At 44.8% G+C, this 22833-nt stretch overlaps 1 protein-coding gene across 1 annotated transcript in view; it reads left to right on the top strand.

The window, feature by feature from the left end:
* Positions 1–857: 857 nt before the first annotated feature.
* Positions 858–22833, top strand: part of AKNAD1 (AKNA domain containing 1) — a 35333-nt gene continuing 13357 nt past the window's right edge. The window contains exons 1-5 of the mRNA XM_040999026.1: positions 858–1850; positions 5013–5051; positions 5985–6024; positions 6199–6347; positions 6444–6506. Coding sequence (XP_040854960.1) covers positions 858–1850; positions 5013–5051; positions 5985–6024; positions 6199–6347; positions 6444–6506 — 1284 coding nt within the window. The remainder of the gene's footprint in view (positions 1851–5012; positions 5052–5984; positions 6025–6198; positions 6348–6443; positions 6507–22833) is intronic.

The following is a 22833-nucleotide window of genomic DNA, read 5'->3' as shown; positions in this document are numbered from 1 at the left end:
CTCACATGGGTCACAGGAACCTCTGAGATGAGCCATCAGTGCATCTGGAGTGAGGAACTAGAGCTATTGAATCCAGGCACTCCAAAACAAGAGCATCCCAGCAAGAGTCTTTACAGCTGGGCAATGCCTACCCCCCATGATACTTAGAATCATTATTTCTTTTTTTTATATCTCAAGCCCCTACCTTGGAGAACTGCAGGGAGTATTTCCTAAGGAAGTTTGAAAAGATTTGGTCTTCAGCATTGTAGTGTAGTCAGTTGTGACACTGGCATTCCATCTTTGAGTCCTGGCTACTCTGTTTAAATATGCTGTTAAATGCACCTGGAAAAGCAATGGGTGATAGCTCAAGTATTCGGGACTCTGCTACACTTATAGGAGATCTGGTTGCAATTCCTGGCTCTATCCTGCCTAGCCATGGCTGTTGTGGGCACTTGTGAACTAGTGAATGAAAGAACTCTCTCTTATATAAATAAATTTCTTACATAAATAAACCTTTTTTTAAAAGCTTCAATTATGAACTGTAGACTAAATGTCTCTGAAAATTTTCAACACTTCTCTATTTTTGTTTTTAACCATCCTGTCATATTTAGGAGGAGTTAGCTCTTGGTTAAGCCTGCTGCCTTCATGCCTATAATTGAATGTCTCTAAATAAAAACTATTCGTTTTGTCCTGGCATAGATACCAGGATAAGCATAGTTTCACACGTATCCCCACATGTTACACAGTGAAGCTGTTCTTATTTTGTGCAGACTAGGCCACACAATGAAGATGCTCAATGAAAACCAGAAGCTCCACCATCACAGTTAAGAACCCCAAAACCAAGGAACAGAGAGCAAGCGAGATCGGTCTGCATGAGCATGGACGAGGCTGACTTTTCAGAAGACATGACTTACAAGCAACAGGAGGATTTGCCTTATGATGGAGATCTCCCCAGGAGCAAGATGCACAATGAGTGTAACGTTCCTTCAAATGATGCCCATACCAATGTGGCTGATCAGACTCTTTCAGTCGGAGATGCCCCTGAGAAAAAGGCTCCACAGGAGACTTTCAGAAACAGAGCTATGGTCATGGCCCCAGACAAAATCACTGAAAATCCTGTCGACAAAAATGATGACAAAGAGAAGCAATGCCTCATTATTCCGTGTGTTGCAGCTAATGAAGGAGACACCTCAAAGACGAATGTGTCTAATATTTTACACCATCATCTTTCCAGAGAGCGGTCCCTAAGAGGTCAAGGCATTGAAGATAAAGCTCCCCAAAAAACCTGGAGTTCAGACAGCTCTGAAGAAGCAGCCATCATTGAAAATATAATTTCAGGTTATATTCAGAGTCCTTGCCCGAAACAGCAAAGCCCAGCCATCACAGACCGACTCAGCCTTAAAAGGGATGGTGAAAGCAGCCGGAAGTCCCAAAGGGGAATCACAGCAGAGGAAAATGCCCATGACCCAGAAAGGCCAGAGGTTGCTGAACAGAACCACCATCAGGAAAACACAAAGCTCCCCAGTGAAATTGAGGGTCCAAATGATAAACTTCAAAGCTGCCAAGGGCGAGCACCCCAAAAGCAGGAAACTGAAAGAGCACTTTTGGGCAGTGGGTTCCACTATGGCCAAGGTCAAGTTCTTTGCCAGTTCCCTGATTTCTGGAAGGCTGCACCTAAAGTGAAAATGTCCAAAACTAACACCATGAATAGATCATTGATAATAACTAAACAACCCATCTTTTCTCCTAAATTGAGATATAAGCCAGCTATTATGCATGATATTTTAGAAACCATGTCTAGGTCACATTGTTCTGAAAAGCAACATCAAGAGCAGAAAAGAAAAATCACAAAAGTTTCACAGCAAACACAGGTAAGTGGAATACTCTCTGTGAAAGACACAGGGCTGTGCTGCTCATCCCTAGCAGGTGGGTTATTAGAGGTTCCATGAGAGAGAGTTGGTTCCAGTTCAGGCCCTGGGGCACCCTGGATGAATAACTTGACCTCTCCAAAGCTCCACGAGGGGCCAGCATTGTGGTGTAGCCAGTTAAGTCATTATTTGCAATGCAAGCATCCCCTATGGGCACCAGTTGGAGTTGCAGCTGCTCCACTTCTAATCCTGCTTCCTGCTAATGTGCTTGGGAAAGTAGCAGAAGATGGCCCAGGTGCTAGGGCTCCTGCTACCCGTGTTGGAGATTCTGATGAGATTCCAAGCTCTTGGCTCCAGCCTGTCCCAGCTCTGGCTATTGTCACCTTTTGAGGAATGCATCAGTGAATGGAAGATCTCCCCTCTTTATGTAACTTTGCTTTCAAATAAATAAAATACATCTTTAAAAATAGATAAAAGAAGCTCAATGGGTGTCCTCAAATGAGAATTAACTGACCAAAAACAATCCATCTTCTTCAAGAATATGGAAGCTGGGTTCCCTTCCTCCTTTTTCCCCACTTCACTTTATTCTTCTAAACAGAACTCTGCACCTCTGCGACTTGTTCTCAGGCTGGTCCTGCACCTCTTTTTAGGCCTCTTACCTCGCCAGGGGCAGCCTGGCTTTACTCACCAAAGAGCTGCTCATTCTCACTAGCTCCTTCACATCCTTTTAGGCCACACAACTTTTCAGATCACCTAAGTCCCACTTGCTCTGTCTTCTTTGGTTTAGTACTTTTGTGAGCATGTTTATCTCAGCTTGTTTTGGATCATAGTGACCTATAGCTGTCTAATTTTTTAAAAAAGATTTATTTATTTTCATTGGAAAGTCAAATATACAGAGAGGAGGAGGGACAGAGAGAAAGATCTTCTGTCCGATGATTCACTCCCCAAGTGAGCATAATGGCCGATGCTATGCCAGTCCGAAGCCAGGAGCCAGAAACTTCTTCCAGGTCTCCCACACAGGTACAGAATCCCAAGGCTTTGGGCCGTCCTTGACTGTCTTCCCAGGCCACAAGCAGGGAGCTGGATGGGAAGTGGAGCTACCAGGATTAGAACTGGCGCCCATATAGGATCCCGGCACGTTCAAGGCAGGACTTGAGCCTCTAGGCCATGCCGCCAGGCCCGCTGTCTAATTTTTTTTCAAGATTCATTTATGTATTTGAAAGAATGACACACAGAAAGGTGGGGAAAGGGAAAAGATTTCTTTCCCCTTGATCTTTCCCTAAATGGCTGCAATGGCTGGGACTGGTTCAGGCCCAAGCCAGGAGCCAGAAGCTCTATTCCACTCTTTCACATGGATGTCAGGGGCCCAAGGACATGGGGCAACCTCTCGATTTTCCAGGCACATTAGTGGAATGCTGTACCAGAAGCAGAGCAACAGGGGCTTGAATTGGCACACTGAAATGGGATCCCGGCATTGTAAGTGGCAGCTTAACCCACTCTGCCACAAATCCATTAGAGATGTCCATGGCTTCCTTTAGTTTGAAGACTCAGGAAGTCATCAACCTTATCTTTGTCTTTCTACCTTCCCCAGGGACCTGGCCTATGTATGCTACATAGATTATTCCTCTATCAATGGTAAATTAAATTAAGATCAAATTGACTCAAATTTGTTACATTGTTAACATTTATCATAAAACTTCATTAGCATTTAATTTATTTTACTTCTGTTACTTCCTTACCTCATTCTGGTCATCCTCTACCTTTATCGTGCTGAGGCTTAGGGTCCCATTGATTATTTGAGGTTTAATAGTAAGGGGAATTGAGGCCAGCACTGTGGTGCAATGAATTAATCCATTGCCTGCACAGTCAGCGTTCCGTATGAGTGTTGGCTACTCCACTTCTGATCTAACTCCCTGCTAATGCACCTGGGAAGGCAGAGATGATGGTTCAAGCACCTGGGCCCCTGACCCATGTGGCAGACACAGAGTTCCAGGCTCCTGGCTTTGGCTTTGCCCAGGCTCAGTTGTTACTGAGGGTGGTACTGTGACATAGTTGGTAAAGCTGCCACCTGTGGTATTGGCATCAACTGTAGGTGTTAACCCAGCTTTCTGATAATGTGTCTGGAAAGTAGCAGAGTATGGCTCAAGTGTTTGGGCCCCTGTACCCATGTGAGACCTAGAAGAAGGTCCTGGCTCCTGGCTTTGGATAGGCCTAGATCTGGCAGTGGTGGCCATTTAGGGGATAAACCAGCAGAGGAAACATTTCTCTTTCTCTATTGATGCCTTTCAAATAAATAAAATGAAATATTTAAAGAATTAAAGAGAGAAAGAGACAAAGAAAATCTTCCATCTGTTGGCTTACCACTCAAGTGGCTACAATGGCCAGGGCTGAGCCAGACAAAAGCCAGGAGCCAGGAGCTAGGAGCTTTATGAACTGGTTTGTAATAAGCTCCAAAGGTGTTAATTTGGTCATCAGCTGATCTGCCTGTTCTTTCTCCCATATGGGTATAGGAGTCCAAGCATTTGGGTCATATTCTACCTCTCTTCCCAGGCACATTAGCAGGAAGCTGAGTTGGAAGTGGAGCAACTGGGACATGTCTCATCATGCATAAGGGATGCCAGCATTACAGACAGCATCCTTACCTGCTAGGCCACAGCGCTGCCCCCAGTTCTCTGGGAATTTGAATAGAATCCCACACACAGGCTTGGCAGCATGGCCTAGAGGCTCAAGTCCTCGCCTTGAACGTGCCGGGATCCCATATGGGCGCCAATTCTAATCCCGGTGGCCCTGCTTCCTATCCAGCTCCCTGCTTGTGGCCTGGGAAGACAGTCAAGGACGGCCCAAAGCCTTGAGACTATGCACCTGTGTGGGAGACCTGGAAGAAGTTTCTGGCTCCTGGCTTCGGACTGGCATAGCATCGGCCATTACGCTCACTTGGGGAGTGAATCATCGGACAGAAGATCTTTCTCTCTGTTTTTCCTCTTCTCTGTATATCTGACTTTGTAATAAATCAATCAATAAATCTTAAAAAAAAATAAAAAGGAATCCCACACGCATTGGGAGACGGCAGTCCACATGACCATGACTGGGTTCTTCTCTAGGTCTCAGAGAAATCTACACCCCTGTGGCATAGGGAGGTCTCAGTGTTTCTTGTTCTACTTTCAGGTGAACAACTGTGTTGGGTCCAGTCCTCCAGCGGCTAAGGTTAGTAGGAGCAGAACGGCTATCAGGCTTGTTTCTCTCTCTCTCTGGAAGTGGGAGTTTGAGGCAGGTGTTTTTCCCCAGTCTCAGCAACTCAGATTGAAGAACCAGATCCTGTAGGTTTCAGGGCTATTATATCCTCGAGATATTCTTAACGACCACGGTCTACTGTGACTGCTACGACCGTTTGACTGCCTGGCACTAATGTGTTTGAGATTTATGTATCAGGGACAACGGGAAAGTCTCCAAGCTGAATCAGTCTGAATTTCAACTCTTGTCCAGTTGCCCAGTTACTGGGGTGAGTAGAAATCAGTCTCCGGCTTGCCACACATTTGAGAGTATAGCATGCCCTAGTGTGGCTCCTGTGGCTTCACTGTTAATGAGAACAACATCAACAGAGCTGGTGGCAGGACCAACAGCATGCTTGTCCTCAAGCTTCCAGAAAACATGTTCAAGTATCCCACATGGGGGTATCCAGTATGATAATAATAGCACCTTACATGTATGAGGGGGTCTTCAGAAAGTTCATGGAAAATGTGCATAATGAAAAAAAAGTATGGCTTTCTATGTTTTCTTTGCTCAAAAATAAACTTAAATTGTTTTTCCACAAACTTCTTGAAGCATCCTCGCATTGTTGTTGAGTGCTTCCCATATGTCTGATACTGCAGTGGATGTCTAACATTTAGTGCCCACAAGACCCTGTTACTTTCCTGCTTTTATCGCAAAGAATGTGAATTGTACGGCCATAAGGCAATTGCCAGGGCCCCCAGCAAAGAAACGTCAGTGTGGAGCTCAGCCTTGGCATCATGGCCCTGGCTTGTGATGACAGCATGGAACTGCTTCCACAAGAATCACAACACACGGGGTCATGGTGTGAATGACAGCATTCCCAGTCAGTACCAGCACTAAATGTCATCTTGTCCTTTTGCTATGCAGATGAAGCCTACAGTCCTTGTCTGCCAGGAACGTCTCCCAGGTACCAGTGTCTTTAAAACTTTTTTTTGGTTTGAGAAATATATATACAATGGTTTGAAAATTGATTTTAAAATGGCAGTGGTGGTGACTGCCACAGATCTCCACTCAGTGCTTAAGAACAAAGCCGTGATAACTTGAGATGGATGGGAGCCAAAGTGTATCCTTCCCTATCCAGGAACAGAATCTGAGACAAAGCTCTTAAAGCTGTCGTCAACCTGGCAGAAAGATCGTCTCTCAAGTTCTTCTTCCATATTTCAGAAGATATCCCAAGGAAAACAGATGTGTCAGAGCTTGAAAGAACAGACAGATGAGCTGATGACCAAAGTAACTCCTTTAGAGCTTGTTACAAACCATAGAAGTAACCAAAGTCAAACATGAGCACCCACGCCATTAATAAAATCTTACTCATTTTTGCTGCAGGTGCAAGAATTTTCCAATAGAATAAAGCAGGACTCTAACTGCCATTTGCAAGACCTAACAGAGGTAATGACTCTTAGTCAGGTTTTAAATCCTTTAGTAAGGCATTTGCATCATCAGTACAAATCATAGCACCAAGTTTTATGAACCATGGTGAGAATGGGAATGTTCTGGCAGGGAACATCTTGCCAAATATTAAAATAGCTCTGTCTATGGGGTTAAAGAACTTGGAATTCTGCTTCTGTATGTATTCAGCCCTCTTCACTTCTCAGGGGAAGCTACTCAGGGCTGTTCCTCCTCACAGCCAGCTCATCATCACTGGGCAGCGTGAGCTTCTCTGTAGTTGATGAATCTCAGGGAATATAGATTGCAAAAATTACTGGTCTCTGGCAACTCAATATGTGACTTTGAAACTTGTAAACTTTGAAGTAATACTTTTCAGATCAAAAATCTTTTACTTCCATGTCCTTACTTGCTTTTGCATTTAGTCAGTTCAGTATTTGTATTGTTGGTCATTAATGTCTGTTTGTCATTAGAGCCATGGCCATGGGAAGCTGGAGTAGAATAAGGAGGCAAAAGGCTGAGACCAAGAAAACCACAAATGTGCTTGTATTGAAGATGTAGTTTGGGCGATTGGGTCAACAACAAGGCACAAGTTCAGAAGTCCTGATGTAGGCACAAGCAAGTTTCAGCCTGCCAACAGTATGGACAAGAAGTAGGAGGACCCAGATGCTAGGAGACACAGCTGATCATGCATTATGTAAATTAAGTCATTCATGCATCATTCAGCTAACACAAATCAAGCACTTTGTGTGTCCTAGATGTTGGCCACCAGACTCTAAGGATTTGGCAATGAACAAGTTTTTGTTTTTGTTTTTTAAGTGGTTTAGTCTTGTAAGAATAATGGAAGTGTGCGAGGGTGGAAAAGAGAAAATTCAAACAGAGCTTGGGAAATGTTAGAGAGATGATGCTGATGGCAGCTGAGAAGAGCTTGCCTTTGCCAGTCAGGGGACACTTGGGAAGGCTTCCTGGAAGTGACATCTGACTAAACAGATGAAGAAAAATAGGGATGAGATTGGCAGACTAGAGGCAGCAGAGTGTTCTAGAAAATAACAGATGCAGGGGCAGGGAAGTGCTGCTGGTAGGAGAAGCTATGTGAATTCTGTAATTTATCAGATAGAGCCCAGGATAGATGCAGTGATGTGCAACAGAGACGGCTAAGGATCAAAGGACACATGATGCCAGGCCTGTATGTCCTGCTAGGAAGCTTAGACTTGAGGTTGAGTGACAGGGGAAAAAGTGAAAGATTTAAGGTCAGGCAATAGCAAGCAACACAAAGAGAAGTCTGTCAATACAGAGATTGGTCAGAAAGCTGAGTTGTGAGACCCTGCACTAAGGCTGGCCATGGAGAAAAGGGGGGACAATTCTAAGCCCTTGTGGAAGTAACAGCATATTGAAAGAGGTCAATAAAGGAGGGAGAAGGCTTGGCTAAGTTTCAGGCAATTGAAGTGGAGGATCCAGTTCAGAATGGGCATGGAAAACAGGCAGGAGAAAAAATGTCAAGTTTGGTTTGATTCACCTTGAGTCTGAGGTAGCTAAGACTTCCAAGTGGAAGGGTTCAGTAGGTAGTGGCTTCAGTAGGTAGTCCCAAAGGGTAGATTTGGGCTTAGCTGTGGGTTGAGGTTATGGAGTGGAAGGGATTGCCCAGACCAATGGTACAATCATCAGAAATAGCCACAGGGGCAGGACCTGGGCAAAGGATAAAGAAGAGAGATCTAAGGAGGAGGCTGGGGAGGGGCTATCCAGAAGGTCAGAGGTAGGCTGCAGAAGCAGAACTGTGGAAGTCAAGAGAAGAGGCTTTAGGAAGTGGGGAGTGGGTCAACCAAGGAAGGAAAGCATGGTGTGCTTTGGACTGCATTTGACCACCAAGGGGTCAGAAGGATTGGTTGCAATGAGGTGGTGGATCAGGAGCCAGGTCAAAAGGTTAGGGAGCAAATAATGGTAAAGGGGAGCTCCAAAAAGTGAGGGTCTTGGAAACTGGCAGGGCTGAGGGAATCACAAGGAGCTGGTTCGAGGTAAAGCCATCAGAGACCCCGATTCTGGAAGTTTCTTTCTGATGTTAAAGTGGGGTACTTTCTTAGGATTTGGAAGATGGTAAAGGTGGCTCCTGATGGTGCCAATCTGTAGTTTGTGAGTTCCAAGCCCATTTGGTTTGTTTTGGGGAGAAGTTAAGATGGGACTAAAACTGACCTCCCTGGCCTGAGCAGTAACCCCTAGCAGAGAAATGTGGGTTCTGGAGCCAGCATCTTTGTTCTGCTGATCGTTATAAAACCGTAGATGCCTGCCACCTTAATTTATGGTGAAGATTAAATGAGGCCCATTTCTACCTAGAAATCCAAGCTTTATCCCTGAAATATAATGCAACTTAAATTTCAAAACCTGAACTATAATTCGTAGTGGTCTTTCTTTTTCTGTTTATCCTATTTTGTTCAAACACCTGATTCTCCCTTCAGATTTTATTTGCCCTTTTTATGCTACCAATCCCCAATTCACTGATTCCAACCTCTCCCCGACACCCCCCCCCCCCCGGGCTCCATTGTGTGTATATATTACAGGGCTATTCTGCCATTACTGCAAACTTGACCTTGTCCAACACTGATGGCTTTACTTGGTCTTGTTGGCGTTTCCACATTCTTGAGGTCTGATCACCACCTTCCCACATCCCAGCCTGGAAACTCGATCTTTGTCCATGAGCCTCATTCTATCAGTTATGGTCCTGGCAGGGATCAGATGGCTGACTTGATCCGGGAACTGAGTAGATGTGAATACAGGCATCATTTTACAGCAGTGTGCGGGTAGAAAAGCAGTTCACGGAAGGAACAGGGTTCACTGCTTTGTCCTCAGGCCTGAAGGAACAGAGGAAAAGCCGGTCCTAGAGCCAGAGGAGAGAATTGTGGCTGTAGGAGTAACTGACAAGCCCTGAGGCTCTTGATAGAGGAGCACAGAGAGAACCTGTGATGATGTGGAGAGGAGGACGTCAAGGAAATAAGGACTCTTATCTCATCCTCTCTCACATCCTTGCCCTGTTATTCCACCCTCTTGACTGAATGCAAGGATAGCCAGAGCAAAGGGGACAGTTGGATGCAGTCTGTTAAAGGCCAGCCTCATGGCTGGGATGCAGAGATGCAGAACAGATCAAGGGGGAAACAAAAAATACATGCATCAGACTTGCCTTCCTTTAAAAAATTTACTCCTATATATATGAATAAATATATGAATATATGAATGACTATATATATTCATATATATAAATCTCAATTATTTCCAAACTCTTGTCTACTCATGTTTAGTATTAATAAGAATAATGGCAGCTGGGTCTAGCGCAGTAGCCTTGCATGTGCCAGAATCCCGTAGGGGCACCGGTTCTAATTCCATTGGATCCGCTTCCCATCCAGCTCCCTGCTTGCGGCCTGGGAAAGCAGTTGAGTACGGCCCAGACACTTGGGACCCTGCGCCCATGTAGGAGACCCAGAAGAAGCTCCTGGCTTCAGATTAACTTCAGATTGGCACAGCTCCAGCCAATTGCGGCTGCTTGGGGAGTCTATCAGCAAGCGGAAGATCTTCCTCTCTGTCTCTCCTCCTTTCTATATATCTGACTTTCCAATAAAAATAAATAAATAAGTCTTTTTTTTTTTTTTTAAAGAATAATGGCAGCTTGCCGGAGTCCAGCTCCAGCTGAGTTCAGAACTCGCGGAGGGTGCGTGGATGAGGCGTAAAGAGGAAGGAAAGAGACGGACCACTAGGATTTCATGATCATAATGGACTACGCACAAAAGCTGTCCACTTTATTTATACAAAATCAGTCAAATTCTGGCTCAGACTTTTTACGTCATGACCAAGTGGGTGTTTCTAAGGATAATTCTGCCATTAGTTTTACCTAGAAACAACAGAAGTTCCTGTTAACATTACCTAGAATTTCCTGCTACAATTCTTATCCTACAACTCAATCTTGTACCACAAAGAAAAGGGGAGTCTAAAGAATGAAGGCCTAAATCTAGATCCCTTGATTAGCATAGGTTCAATGGGGACAGCCAAGACAATAGGAATGATAAAGGGCCCCATTTGCAAGACACTGACCTCCAAGCTCAGGCTGAGCAAAAGGTTAACCTCGCAGTAGCAAATGCCAGGATGGATTAGAATTCTTCCACAGGGTGGTCCAGTGTCCATGCAAAAGAAGGTGGAGTTGCATTCAGGTGGTTGTAGAGACATCCGCCGGGTGGGCCCTGCCTGCAATGGAACACTCTTCACCCTCTCATGTCCCCCACATCTACTGCACGGACCCCAGCAGCAGCTACCATCTATGGAGTATGAATCATCTGCAGGTTAACAATGGTCCAACTTACAAAAATAATAAAAACAAAACAAAAAACAAACAAACCAAAAAAGCAGTGGTCATATTTAGAATTTATAAAAGTTGGAGGGAGAGGAAGAGGGAGAAGCAAGTTCCTCTCTGTGTATTCATTCCCCACATGCCTGAAGAGCCAGGGCTAAGCTGAGCTGGAGCCAGGGGCTGGGAGCTCATTCTGGATCTCCCACATGGATGGCAGCAACCCAAATACTGAACCTCCACATGCTGCCTTGAAAAGTATGCCTTAGCAGGAAACGGACGTAGGGATCCAGGACTCAGACCCAGATTTGCCACTCAATTTTGGGTTTTTTTTTTGGGTTTTTTTTTTTTTGCTTTTTAAGATTTCTTTATTTTGGGCCCGGCGCTGTAACCTAGTGGCTAAAGTCCTCACCTTGCATGCACCGGGGTCCTATATTGGCACCAGTTTATGTTCTGGCTGCTCTACTTCCCATTCAGCTCCCTGCTTGTGGCCTGGGAAAGCAGTCGAGGACGGTCCAGACGCTTGGGACCTGAAAGAAGGTCCTGGCTTCTTATTTATTTTTATGAAAAGGCAGATTTACAGAGGGAAGAGACAAAGAGATCTTCCATCTGCCGGTTCACTCCCCAGCTGATCCAAAGCCAGGAGCCTGGAGCTTCCCTTGAGTCTCCTCTGCCGGTGCAGAGTCCCCCAAGACCTTGGCCAATCCTCCACTATTTTCCCAGGTCACAAGCAGAGATCTGGAAGGGAAGTGGAACACCTGGGGCACAAACCAGTGCCCATATGGGATCCCAACATGTGCAAGACGAGGACTTAGCTAATGAGCTATTGCATCGGACCCGACTCGTGATTTTTTTCTTTTCACTTGTGAAAGTAGTGGTCATCCAGACAAACTGAACTTCAAATATGTTACTTCAAAATATATTTTGGGTGTGTGTGTGGTTGCTAATATATAATACTCTTGCAATGCTGGTCAGTGGTAGCAGTCTGCGCTTTGCGGTCAGCCACATGATCACAAGGTAAATGCGGTCTCTACGAGCAGACCATGTTCAATAACTGACATGAGCTAGGCGACATTTGACCAGAACAGAGGTTTGTGTTACATGCCTTCGCTCAGCTTCGGTCTCACATTAGCACTCTGATCGTGTGGAAAGCTAAAGGAAGCTCTGAGGTTCTATAGGTCAAGGAGATTGAATTCATTTGATTTACTTGTTCAGCTTAGGATGAGTTGATTGGATTTTTAAGTTCATAAGTTGAGGAGTATTTGTACTATGTCCAATTGCATGGTTTCATTTAATCTTCGTAGAAGGTGAGGGCTGAATTTGAATCTGAATTTTATAGACAAAGGAGCTGACAAAGAATGCAAATCAGTTAAGATGGTACAACTAAGCAGTGACAGCATCTGAACTTACACCCTGCCGGGCCTGGTCCGTAGCCCCACTGTGCTTTATCCCTGATCTTGGCAATCTCTCTCCAACTTGTCTGTTCTTCTCAAGTCTTGTGGATTCTGCCCGGTCCCAGCCTCACGCCGCATCCTTGAAATCTGTCTTAAGTCTCATTCATTCCAGTCAGCAAATGCATTGAAATAATGGCCTATTTTCTCAGTGGAGTAAGATTTCCAAGTCAGGGCCTAGCCCTGACATGATTTTTGTATTTTGTACTTCTGGCCTGGGCCAGACCATGCTCAGGGAATGATTAGTGACTGGGGATGAGTGAGTGACGTAAGACAGGACCCTCCCTGCATGCTTAAACACGTATCTGCATGAGCCTGCATATGGTGATGTCTGCAATTCATAGCTTTGGCTGAATCTTCCCACTGGTCCTTCCCTCCAACAGCCCATAGAACCAAATCTTGAGATCTCTACAGTTCGTTTTCAAGCTCTATGTGAGTGGTCTCAGACATCTTTCCTAGAGCTCCAATGACTTTCTGTATAAAACAGGGACAATAAGATCAACTTTTGTAGTGTATGTAACATTGATGTATGGATTAAATAATAGGAAAGCATAGTTAAAGCTCATTCTGCTATCTGTGGCACAATGAGGGTCCAACTAGGGAGGTTTGCCTGTGGCCTCCGTAGCTTCTGCTGGAGCAGCCGGACGTCACTGTGCCTTGCTGCTCTGTGCTGTGTGGCAGCGGTGGCTACTGACGCTGGAGTTGCCTTGATTTTAGATGTCAGGCTCTAAAATTGAACTGGAAAAGGATGATGGCTTTGTTTTGACACTACTAAGGGCACACTTGTATGGTGTGTTTTGTTTACATGAGAACAATCTTAGCTACTTGACGGCTGCAGGGGTGTTTGAACTTGAACTTGAATATCTTGAGTAGGAGTTTTTGGCCACCAGGGAGAATATTCTGACTTTGCAACTGCAAGATCCCAGCACAAATCCCTAACTGTTGGTGACTTTGGTCCAGAAAAGTCAGGTTAAAGCCTGCCGCTCTGTAAGATGGAGGCATCAAAGGTGATCTCCTGCAGGTGGGGTTCTGATGTGGTTGCTGCTGGTTGGGGGCTTGGACAGCTGTTGGTGTAGGATCAGGAAAACTGTGTCGTCAATGAGCAAAAATGCTGCTTCCTGGCACCAGCAGTACGGGGTGCCTGCTGTGTGTGCTATGAAGGGCCCTGCAGATGGCACACCCAGTGAGCAAGGTCGCCTGGGACTTTTGTATTTCACTGCCTGTTAGGAAGATTGCTTCTGAGCTCCAGAGGAGCACAAGGAGACCCTAGAAAGGCTTGCATACTGACTGCAGAGGGCTTTCTGTCCAAGTCCCTCCTCTTCTTTTCATTTCAGCTTTTGTGCTTTCCGGTTTCCTGCCTGATCCTGTCTTTGTTATATTCCCATCATTTTCCTCCCTAGCCCCACCCCTTTCCTGTCCCATTCTCTGATTATCCCAAGGGGGCAGTGAGCAGTGGAGGATCACTGTAAAGCTGGTTCATCTTGGAGTGATGCACCCACAAATCCTAATAGAAGGAACACATTTACACACTTCAAGTCAAAGGAATCTTGAGTTAATTCCCATTGGAAACTTGGACTCACACTCACATTGCAGTTTCCAAGTGATCCTTTTTATGGCATTACACTCTTCTTTCTCCACTCCAGATAATTTTAAGGTGTATCTTAGGACTCAAGGCTAGGATCGCTTCCATGTAATTTTAGGTGGGGGATGAATTGGAGGAATCCATTTCGCGGGCTTAATATTTGTTCAGCTCTTTCTATTCATAGTATTTAGAATCAATCTTGATGCCAAGATATTTTTAATGGCTTGTTTTTCAGCATTAACATCCCTAGGTAACTTTTTCCTCAGGGGCACTTTTACTCTTTCAAAATGAATGAAACCTCTGTCTGCTTCTTTTTTGAACACCAAGAAATTAAACAGCAAGGAGGGATTCCAATATTGATATTTCCTGAAGACTTATTTTTCTTTCTGGGAAGAAAAGATCTCCATAGGCATCTGCTGTTTGTTTAAAAATTAATAGAGCAATGATATTTATTTTCCAAGGAATCTCTTGTTTTGGCAGTCAGTTTAAAGACAGGCTCTGTGCACATTAAGACCAAACTTACGCAATGCCTTATTTATTTATAACCTAGTTACAACCACACTGTGCCTGTCACCAGTATAAATCAAGAGTTTTAACTGCTGTTATAGCCCATATATGGGAGAAGCTTTCAACACTGGGATGAAGGAGGGACCCAGCCCTCCCAAAACTCAGTGAAAGCCACCTCGGGACAAATGCTCTCCTATGACCCTGGGGTCCCAATGCATTGGAACACTTCATAGTATTGAGTCCAGAGGCTAATGGCTTCCCATAGGGCACAGACTTGCAGAGTCACTGCCTAATCCTCTAACTTGCTTCTATCAACTGTTCTCTTATGAAGAGCCTCTTGCTATTGATTACTTAGAAGACACATCCAAGAATATTTGTTTAAATTTTGTGCATCTTGCTTGTCAGAATGTAGTCCACCAGTCATTTGGTTCTCTCACATGCTAGCACCAGGAGCCAAGGGATCAAGAAATGAGGTTTGGCCTCTCAAGGCCTTCCTCCCCTCATCCACGCCGGTCTTCTGCTTTACAGAAGCAAGTATGCCTTTGCTCTGTCTCCAGACTGCCACATTTCCCTCTCTTCTTTCTCCCTTCCCTCATTCCTCGCCCACCCCAGTCACGTCCCTGGGGTCACCGCCTCAGGCCCCCTAGAGGTCTTGCTCCATCGTTTTATTTCTTCTCTTAGATTTTTGGGTCTCGCTTTGTCCCTTGCTTCATTCTCTTCTGCATGCTAGATTAGAACTGCTTTCCTACATTTTATTTAATTATCACCTTGGCCTTGCTTCAGTCTTAGTCTTAGTGCTTAAATGAAGGCCAGGGTTTCTCAGCTGATTCAAAACGCCACTTTTATTGAATACAAAACATTCATGTTTAGATGAGATGGATTCTATTGCATTCCATTGGTCTATATTTCTATTTCTACATTAACCACAATTCCTAAATCCTATGGCTTATGTTTTGGGAATTCTATTTTGTGGGGGAATATTTTTTAAATTAATTTATTTTTATTGGAAAGTCAGAGATATACAGAGAGGAGGAAAGACAGAGAGGAAGATCTTCCACTCAATGATTCACTCCCCAAGTGGCCGCAATGGCTGGTGCTGTGCTGATCCAGAGGCAGGAGCCAGGAGCTTCCTCCAGGTCTCCCAAGCGGATGCAGGGTCCCAAGCGTCTGGGCCGTCCTTGACTGCTTTCCCAGGCCACAAGCAGGGAGCTGGATGGGAAGTGGAGCTGCCGGGATTAGAACTGGCACCCATATGGGATCCTGGTGCATTCAAGGTGAGGACTTGAGCATCTAGGCCACTGCGCTGGGCCTGAAATATTTTTTAAAAATTATTTATTTGTTTATTTTTAATTTGAAAGGCAGGGAATTATTATTTAAAATCCTTGGATGACTCTTTTTTTTTTCAAGATTTATTTATTTTACTTGAAGGTCAGAGTGATGGGGGGCGGGGGTAGGGCACGGGGGAGACAAAGGGCTCTTCTGTTTGCCGCTTCACTCCCCAAGTGTCCACCACGGCCGGAACTAGGCCAGTTTGATGCTGAAAACCAAGAGCTCCTTCCAGGTCTCCCACATGGCTGCAGGGTCCCAAAGTCTGGAGCCATCCTCTACTGCTTTCCTAGGCCATTAGCAGGGATATGGACCAGAAGTGGAGTAGCTGGGACTAGAGCTAGCACTCAGGTGGGATGCTGGCACTACAGGCGGAAGGTTAGCCTCATATGCCACTGCTGCTTCCAAACTAACTGACTTTATATTCAGCTCATTAACTTTCCTTAGGCAAATTTCTTTAGTCAAATGGGATTTTGTTTGTATCACATTGAATTTATATTGGGAGGAATTAAGGTTTCTGCAATGATTATTTCTGTGTGAACATGCATATGTCTTCATGTAAATTTTCCACATCTTTTGTTTACTCCTGATTGTTATGGCTTGTCTTATTGCTGTTGATGGATGTATTCTCTAATTGTTGGACAGGAAATAGAGAAAGTCACATATCTAATGGTTTTGTGTAGGCTTCCCCATGTCATCCTGTCCCGGGGGTTGTTGATTTTCAGTTGGTTAGTTTAGTTTTCTAGTGTGACAATGACAACATCTGAACATAATGATAGGTTCTTTCCCCTTTCATCTTTAGACCTGATATCTTGTCTTCCCTCAAGTTCTTATCTGCCTCATTTCCTTTTATTGCTGTGTTTTACCGGAAGGTGTTCCAGTACAAGGTCAGATCATTGCTGTGGCACAGGTGCATGGGAGTATGGGAATTCTCCCAAGCGCCTCCAGGGCTCTCCACTGGATCAGCTGCTCTAAGAATGTCTCCTTCTAGCTTAGGCTTTCTAGATTGAGTTTCTGTTGTAAAATGTTTAGTTAAGTGTGATTGAGAAATTCATTGTGTTTTTCTGCCTTAATGTATTGGTGCAGGGGAGTATGGCTATGAATATCCTAATGTTGAACTCTACAATGAGTTGGGAAACTTGTCCTTGTCTGATTTCTGGAAAAGTTGAATGACGTACAACAGACATATCTGTTAAAGACTTGGTTGAACTCACTTCTTGCTACCTTTTAGGGGAAAGATATTTTTGCAACCTTTCAGACTTTTAATCTTATCGGTCTTTTCCTGTTTCCTACCTTTTTTTTTAGTGAATTTTTACAACATATTTTCCTTGACATGTGCCCCTCTCATTGAGATTGCACACTGTGTTGATATGGACTTGTTTAAAACATTTTCGGTTGTATTTTCCTTTCTCATTTTTAATGATATTCATGTTTCCCAAACTTACTAGTGATTTATTTTTTAGTTTCAAAGAAAACATGGTTTATTAATCCAATTCTTTCAAATCTCATTATTTCAGCTTATTTTTATGAATCCTTTTCCTTTCCTTGGTTTATTTATATTTCTTCTGTCTTCCTGTTTCAAATAGCTACTTTATTGATTTTTCTAATTTTTCTCTTAATTCATTTTAAGACTATAAAATTTCCTCAGAGCACTACTTTAACTGCATTAAATTGGTTTTGTATGTTGTTCTCTTGCTTATCATTCACTTGCAAATTATCCTTAGTTTCCAGTGTTATTTCCAATGAATTCAAAGTTATTTAGATGAATGTTAAAATTTCCCTTTACATAGGATTTTAATTTTTATTTGTTATATTTGAAAGGGAGAGAGAGGGAGAGAAAGAGAGAGGAAATGAATCTTTCTCCTGATGATTCACTTCCCAGATGCCTGCAGTGGCTGGGATCAGGCCAGGATAAGGCCAGGGACTCAGTCCTGATCATCTGTATGGGTGCCCGGGCCCATCACCTGCTGTCTCCCAGGTGTGCCTTTGCAGGAAGCTAGAGCTGGAAGCAGAGCCAGGACTGGAACCCAGACACTCCTGTAGGATCTAAGTGTCCCAAGTGGCAGCCCAACCACCAGGCAAATGCCAGCCCTACATGGGCAGGCTGTTCTGGGCTTTTTTTTTTTTTTTTAGTGACCAGAGAATATGGACGGTAAGATTTCTAATGCTTGAGGATTTGTTGTGGGGCTGGTGTGTGGTACAGGAGGTGAAGCTGCCTCTTGCAATGCTGGTATCTCTTACCTGAGTGCTGGTTTGAGTTCTAGTTGTTCCCCTTCTAATCTGGTTTCCTACTAATGTATCCTGAGAGGCATCTAGTAGGTTATGTCCCACGTACCTGAGTTCCTGCAGCCTGCATGAGAGATCTGGATGAAGATCCTGCCTGTAGCCTCTTACAGACCTGCTGTTGTGGCCACTGAACCGGCAGATGAAGCTCGCTCTGTGTCTTCCTCTCTCTCTCTCTTCTGTCTTTCACATAAGTAAAAATACATTAAAAAAATAATAATGTGTCAACAGTTTTCTTCTGGAATAATACAAGACACATTCTTGTAAATATAATGGATTTGAAGAAAATGAATTCTCTTTGTTGAATATTATATCTATATACATATATCTGTCACATGCTTGTTAATTAAATCATTTTGATATTCTTTGTATCTTCCTTTTAATGGCATAACACAGTCACAGAAATAATCACTTGTAGATCTTTTGGCTAAGATCAAGTGTAGCACAATTACATTGCTAGAATGTAAGCAACCTTGAAATGATCAGATTCAGATAAACGAGTATGTATGTATTACTGTAGCTTACAGTTGAGACCTTGGCAGCCTGGACGGCATAAATGATTTACCCCTATGTCCATAGTCCAGGAACAGCCAGTGAGAATTAGCACATTGGCTTTCCAAATGCAGTCATAAACAGGAGGCCTGAGAGGGCAGGCATCCAGTATCAGTTAGTGCTATTTTCAAGAGTTGCTAATCCTACTAGAATACTGACCCTTGTGTCCCAGAAGATGCCTATTGATATTTATTTAGAACAGCAGAGGGCTTGGCACCATGACTCAAGTGGCTAATCCTCCCTTTGCAAACGCCGGGATCTCATACGGGCACCAGTTCTAATCCCGGCAGTTCCACTTCACTTCTAGCTCCCTGTTTGTGGCCTGGGAAAGTAGTGCAGGATCAACCAAGGTCTTGGGACCCTGCACCCGCATATGTGGGAGACCTGGAGGAAGCTCCTGGCTCCTGACTTTGGATTGGCTCAGCTGTGGCATTTGAGGTCCATTGCAGAATGAACCAGTGGTTGGAAGCTCTTTCTGTCTCTCCTCTGTGTAAATCTGCCTTTCCAATAAAAATAAATAAATCTTTATTTAGAATAGCAGAAGCTAAAATCTGCTGTATGGTGGAAAGGCTGCTAGGTGTTACTACAGAGGAAGGCCTCGGAGAGCCAGGCTGCTGTGGCTCTTTCCTCCCAGGAGTGCTCCAGTCACCCCCATGACTTGGCGGCTGCGTCGTGCCCGCCCCACAGTGACATAACATGGCAACCTACAGCCTAGATTTATGCCAGGAAAAAAAATGGTGTTTATGCATAGGTAGACTTCTAATGCATGGATCCCCTGAATTCTATTTTTAATATTTTGTGAAAAGTGAGCTTTTCAAAGTTCTGTGAATCATTTCAAATGGAACCAGGTTTTTAAAATTAGAAGCCATTTCAAGCAGTTGGTTTTTGAAACATCTTATTAGCTTAGCATATAACAGTACAGCCGAGACTGATAAACTGCTGAAGAGGTCTTTTTTTTTTTTCTGAACAGATGGCAAAACTTTTTGGGTTCGTGCTTGGAAAACATAGTTTTCCTTCTTAATAATCTTGTACTATCTCTTCTAAATACAGAGCAGCACAGCTGGTGAAATAGCTATCTGCTAGAAACCCATTCAGGCGTTTTCTTTCAAGCTGAAATCTTTGAGATAGTCTGCGCACATGCAACATTGGCCATTTAAATCCATTACTGCTGCCTTTCCACAGTTTTCATTTTTATGGCCTCCTTACTCAGACCACTTCAGACTAAATTAAAATCCTGAGTCAGCTAACTGCCTCAACTTGGCTCTGCTGGTTCTCACAGTTTTTGAAAACAGCCTGGGGCTAATGATCGAAATTAGAATGAGGCTTTTGTTGGAGCCCAAGAGAAGATGATAAAGATGGTGTTGGTGCCAGTCTTTGCCTCCTCACAACACTCACCTGCCTGGCAAGATCTCATTCCTTCAAGGCCCAGCTTCCGAGGCAGGTCGTTTCTGGCCCCTTGACACCTGGCAGCAATCTTGGCACCGCCTTTGGCTCTGAGGGCATGGAGTTTCCCTGGTCCTGGGGCCTTGGTTCCTACCCATGCATACTGTATACACCCTGGTGTGGAGCGAGTGCTCCCACTTTGAACCTTGGGCCCCATGGAGCTGACAGTTGATCCCAGGACTTCCCAGGCAGTCTTGAGGCTTGTGGCTCTGCTTGTCCTGAACTTGAATGAACTTCAAGGTGGTGTGAGGATGCTCCTTGAGTCGGCCTCACCATCCATACAGCAGCTTTCTCACTCCCAGGTTCTTCCTACTGGACTTGGTCTGCAGGTTACAGCACCTGTTAGGAAATTATAAGAAGGTTATAAAACTTTGGATGAGGAACCCTGCAAAGATGTCTACTGTAGGCATCATTCATTCATTCGTTCATTCAGTAGCATGTATTGCTGTAAGCCAGGTACTTTTTTAGGTATTGGGGTTACAACATAATTAAGACAGAGAATTCCATGACCTGAGATGCTTCCATTCCTGGGAAGGAAACTTATGCGTAACTAATGGAATTGACAGAATTTCAGGAACTGGCGATCAGGGCAGAGTTGACAGTGGCTAAAACATTTGGATCCCACATCTGAGGGCCTGGGCTGGAGTGCCAGCTCTAATCTCAACTCCAGCTTCCTGCTCATGTGTGCCCTGGGATGCGGCTGGCAGTGAAGCCTCAAGTAGTAGGGTTCTTGCCACTCATGAGTGAGCCCTGTGCTGTTTCTGGCTCTCAGCTTCAGCCAGGTTGGCAGTGGTGGTCATTTGGGAAGTGAATTAGGGACTTACTTATTCAAAAAATAAATAATTTTGGAAAACACGCTTAGGGAATGTTCCAAGCATTCTACAAGAAGTACTGCTTGTTCATTCCACCTGACTCTAAAGACAGCTAGCCTGGGTCCCAGTGCTGGCTCTGTCATCTGGGAGTCAGGCCACTTCTCTGAGACTCAGTCCAAGCAGGTTCCAATGAGTTAATGTACAGAAGCTCCTGGAAGCAGGACTTGCCTCATTAGCAAGCACCTTAGTTGGGTGTTAGCTGTCATGACTAGGAGGTAATGGGATAGGACCCAGGGAGCTAGCTAGAGAGATAGGAGGGGAGAGAGCATATTTGAAGTGGGACCAGGCACATGAGCTTTGGGTGGCAGGCTGTGCTGTCCTAAGCATAGGGTGGAGATGTCACAGGGGGCCTGAGTGACCTCCCACAAGACTGTAGCCCTGGGGGTGAGTCTGCTATGATGACCCCCCAGATGCCCAAGTGGTACCCTGTGCACCAGCTGGGGCCACTGTGTGTGATATGACAAGGGTGCCATTTGTAGCCAGTTACTCTAGGGCCAGCCAATCTAATGGCAGTGAGGCTGCCTCCTGACCCCAGGGTCCCAGCCCTCCCTGGGCTCCTGGGAACCCTGCTTTGGAAGGAGACTTGGGAGTGAGCCTAACTGAGATCACCTGGCTCCAGGACCAGCAGACGTTCTGGGTGTGTGTTCGATAGTGACAGCTGCAGCATTGCTGGTGTTTCCTGCTCCTTGAGTGTCCTGGGAGAAAAGCACCTGTGCTTGGGCGGGGCTTTTCCTGCTTGACCAGGAGGACTGTGGTAAATGCAGGCTCTGATTCAGTAGCTCCCGCGAACCTGCAGTTCTGCATTTCCCAGGTTCCCCGGGTGGCTCTGGACCTGGGATGCTTTGAGTCGTAATGGCCTAACCAGTATTTCGTTATGAATACATTGGAACTAGTGGCATGGAAATTCCCCGAATCTAGCATGACGGCAGTGTTAAAATAAGCAGTAAACAGTAATGTCATCTTGGCATGGCTTCAGAGTTTGACAGTCCGCAAAGCCTTTAACACAGGAGTAACTTTGAAAGGTGAGATTTACGTGCAGCAAATGACCAGAGACGTGAAGGTCCATGTCTCCCGCCTGGGGGAGGGCCACACCCTGCCTTCTGCTGATGTAGATGTGTGTGGAGTCTCAAGGCCATGGGTGACCTTGTCAGCTTAACTTGCCAGGAGAGAAAACACAGGGAAAATAAAGGAGGCAAAAAAATCCTTTATTTTAAAAATTATAAAAGCAATACACACTTACTGTTAATCAGGAAACAGAAGGAAATTTCACCAAAAGAAGAATCATTGTAATCATTTAGTGTCTATATTCCCAGTCTCCCTCCCCCCCACTTCACACAGATTTTTACAAAAATGGGATCATCCTATATATCTTACGACCTTTTTTTTTTAAAGGTTTATTTATTTTCTTTGTCGTAAAGTCAAATATACAGAGAGGAGGAAAGACAAAGAGGAAGATCTTCCCGTTGATATACTCCCCAAGCAGCCACAATGGCTGGAGCTGCGCTGATCCAAAACCAGGAGTGAGGCGTTTCCTCTGGGTCTCCCACATGGGTGCAGGAACCCAAGGCTTTGGGCCGTCCTTGACTGATTTCCCAGGCCACAAGCAGGGAGCTGGATGGGAAGTGGGACTGCCAGGAGTAGAACCGATGCCCATATAGGATCTTGGCGCATGCAAGGTGAGGACTTTAGCTGCTAGGCTACCACACCAGACCCTTATGATTTTTTTTTAAATTATTTTTATTGAATTGAGGGTCAGAGTTAGAGAGATCTAGCCCCTGCTAGTTCAGTCTCCAGCTGACTGTAACAGCCAGGGCTGGACCAGGCTGAAGCTAAGAGATTCATCCCAGACTCCCACAGGGTTGCCGAGGTCTGTGCACTTGGGGCATCTTCCACTGCTCTCCCAGGTCATCAGCAGGGAGCTGGATTGCAAGTGAAGTAGCTGGACTGGAACCAGTACCCATACAGGATGCCAGGATGGCAGGTGTCAGTT

Source organism: Ochotona curzoniae, unplaced genomic scaffold, assembly GCF_017591425.1.
Source record: "Ochotona curzoniae isolate NIBS_2020 unplaced genomic scaffold, NIBS_Ocur_1.0 scaffold_1037, whole genome shotgun sequence".
NCBI lineage: Eukaryota > Metazoa > Chordata > Mammalia > Lagomorpha > Ochotonidae > Ochotona > Ochotona curzoniae.
This window is presented reverse-complemented; position numbering and strand designations above follow the sequence as displayed.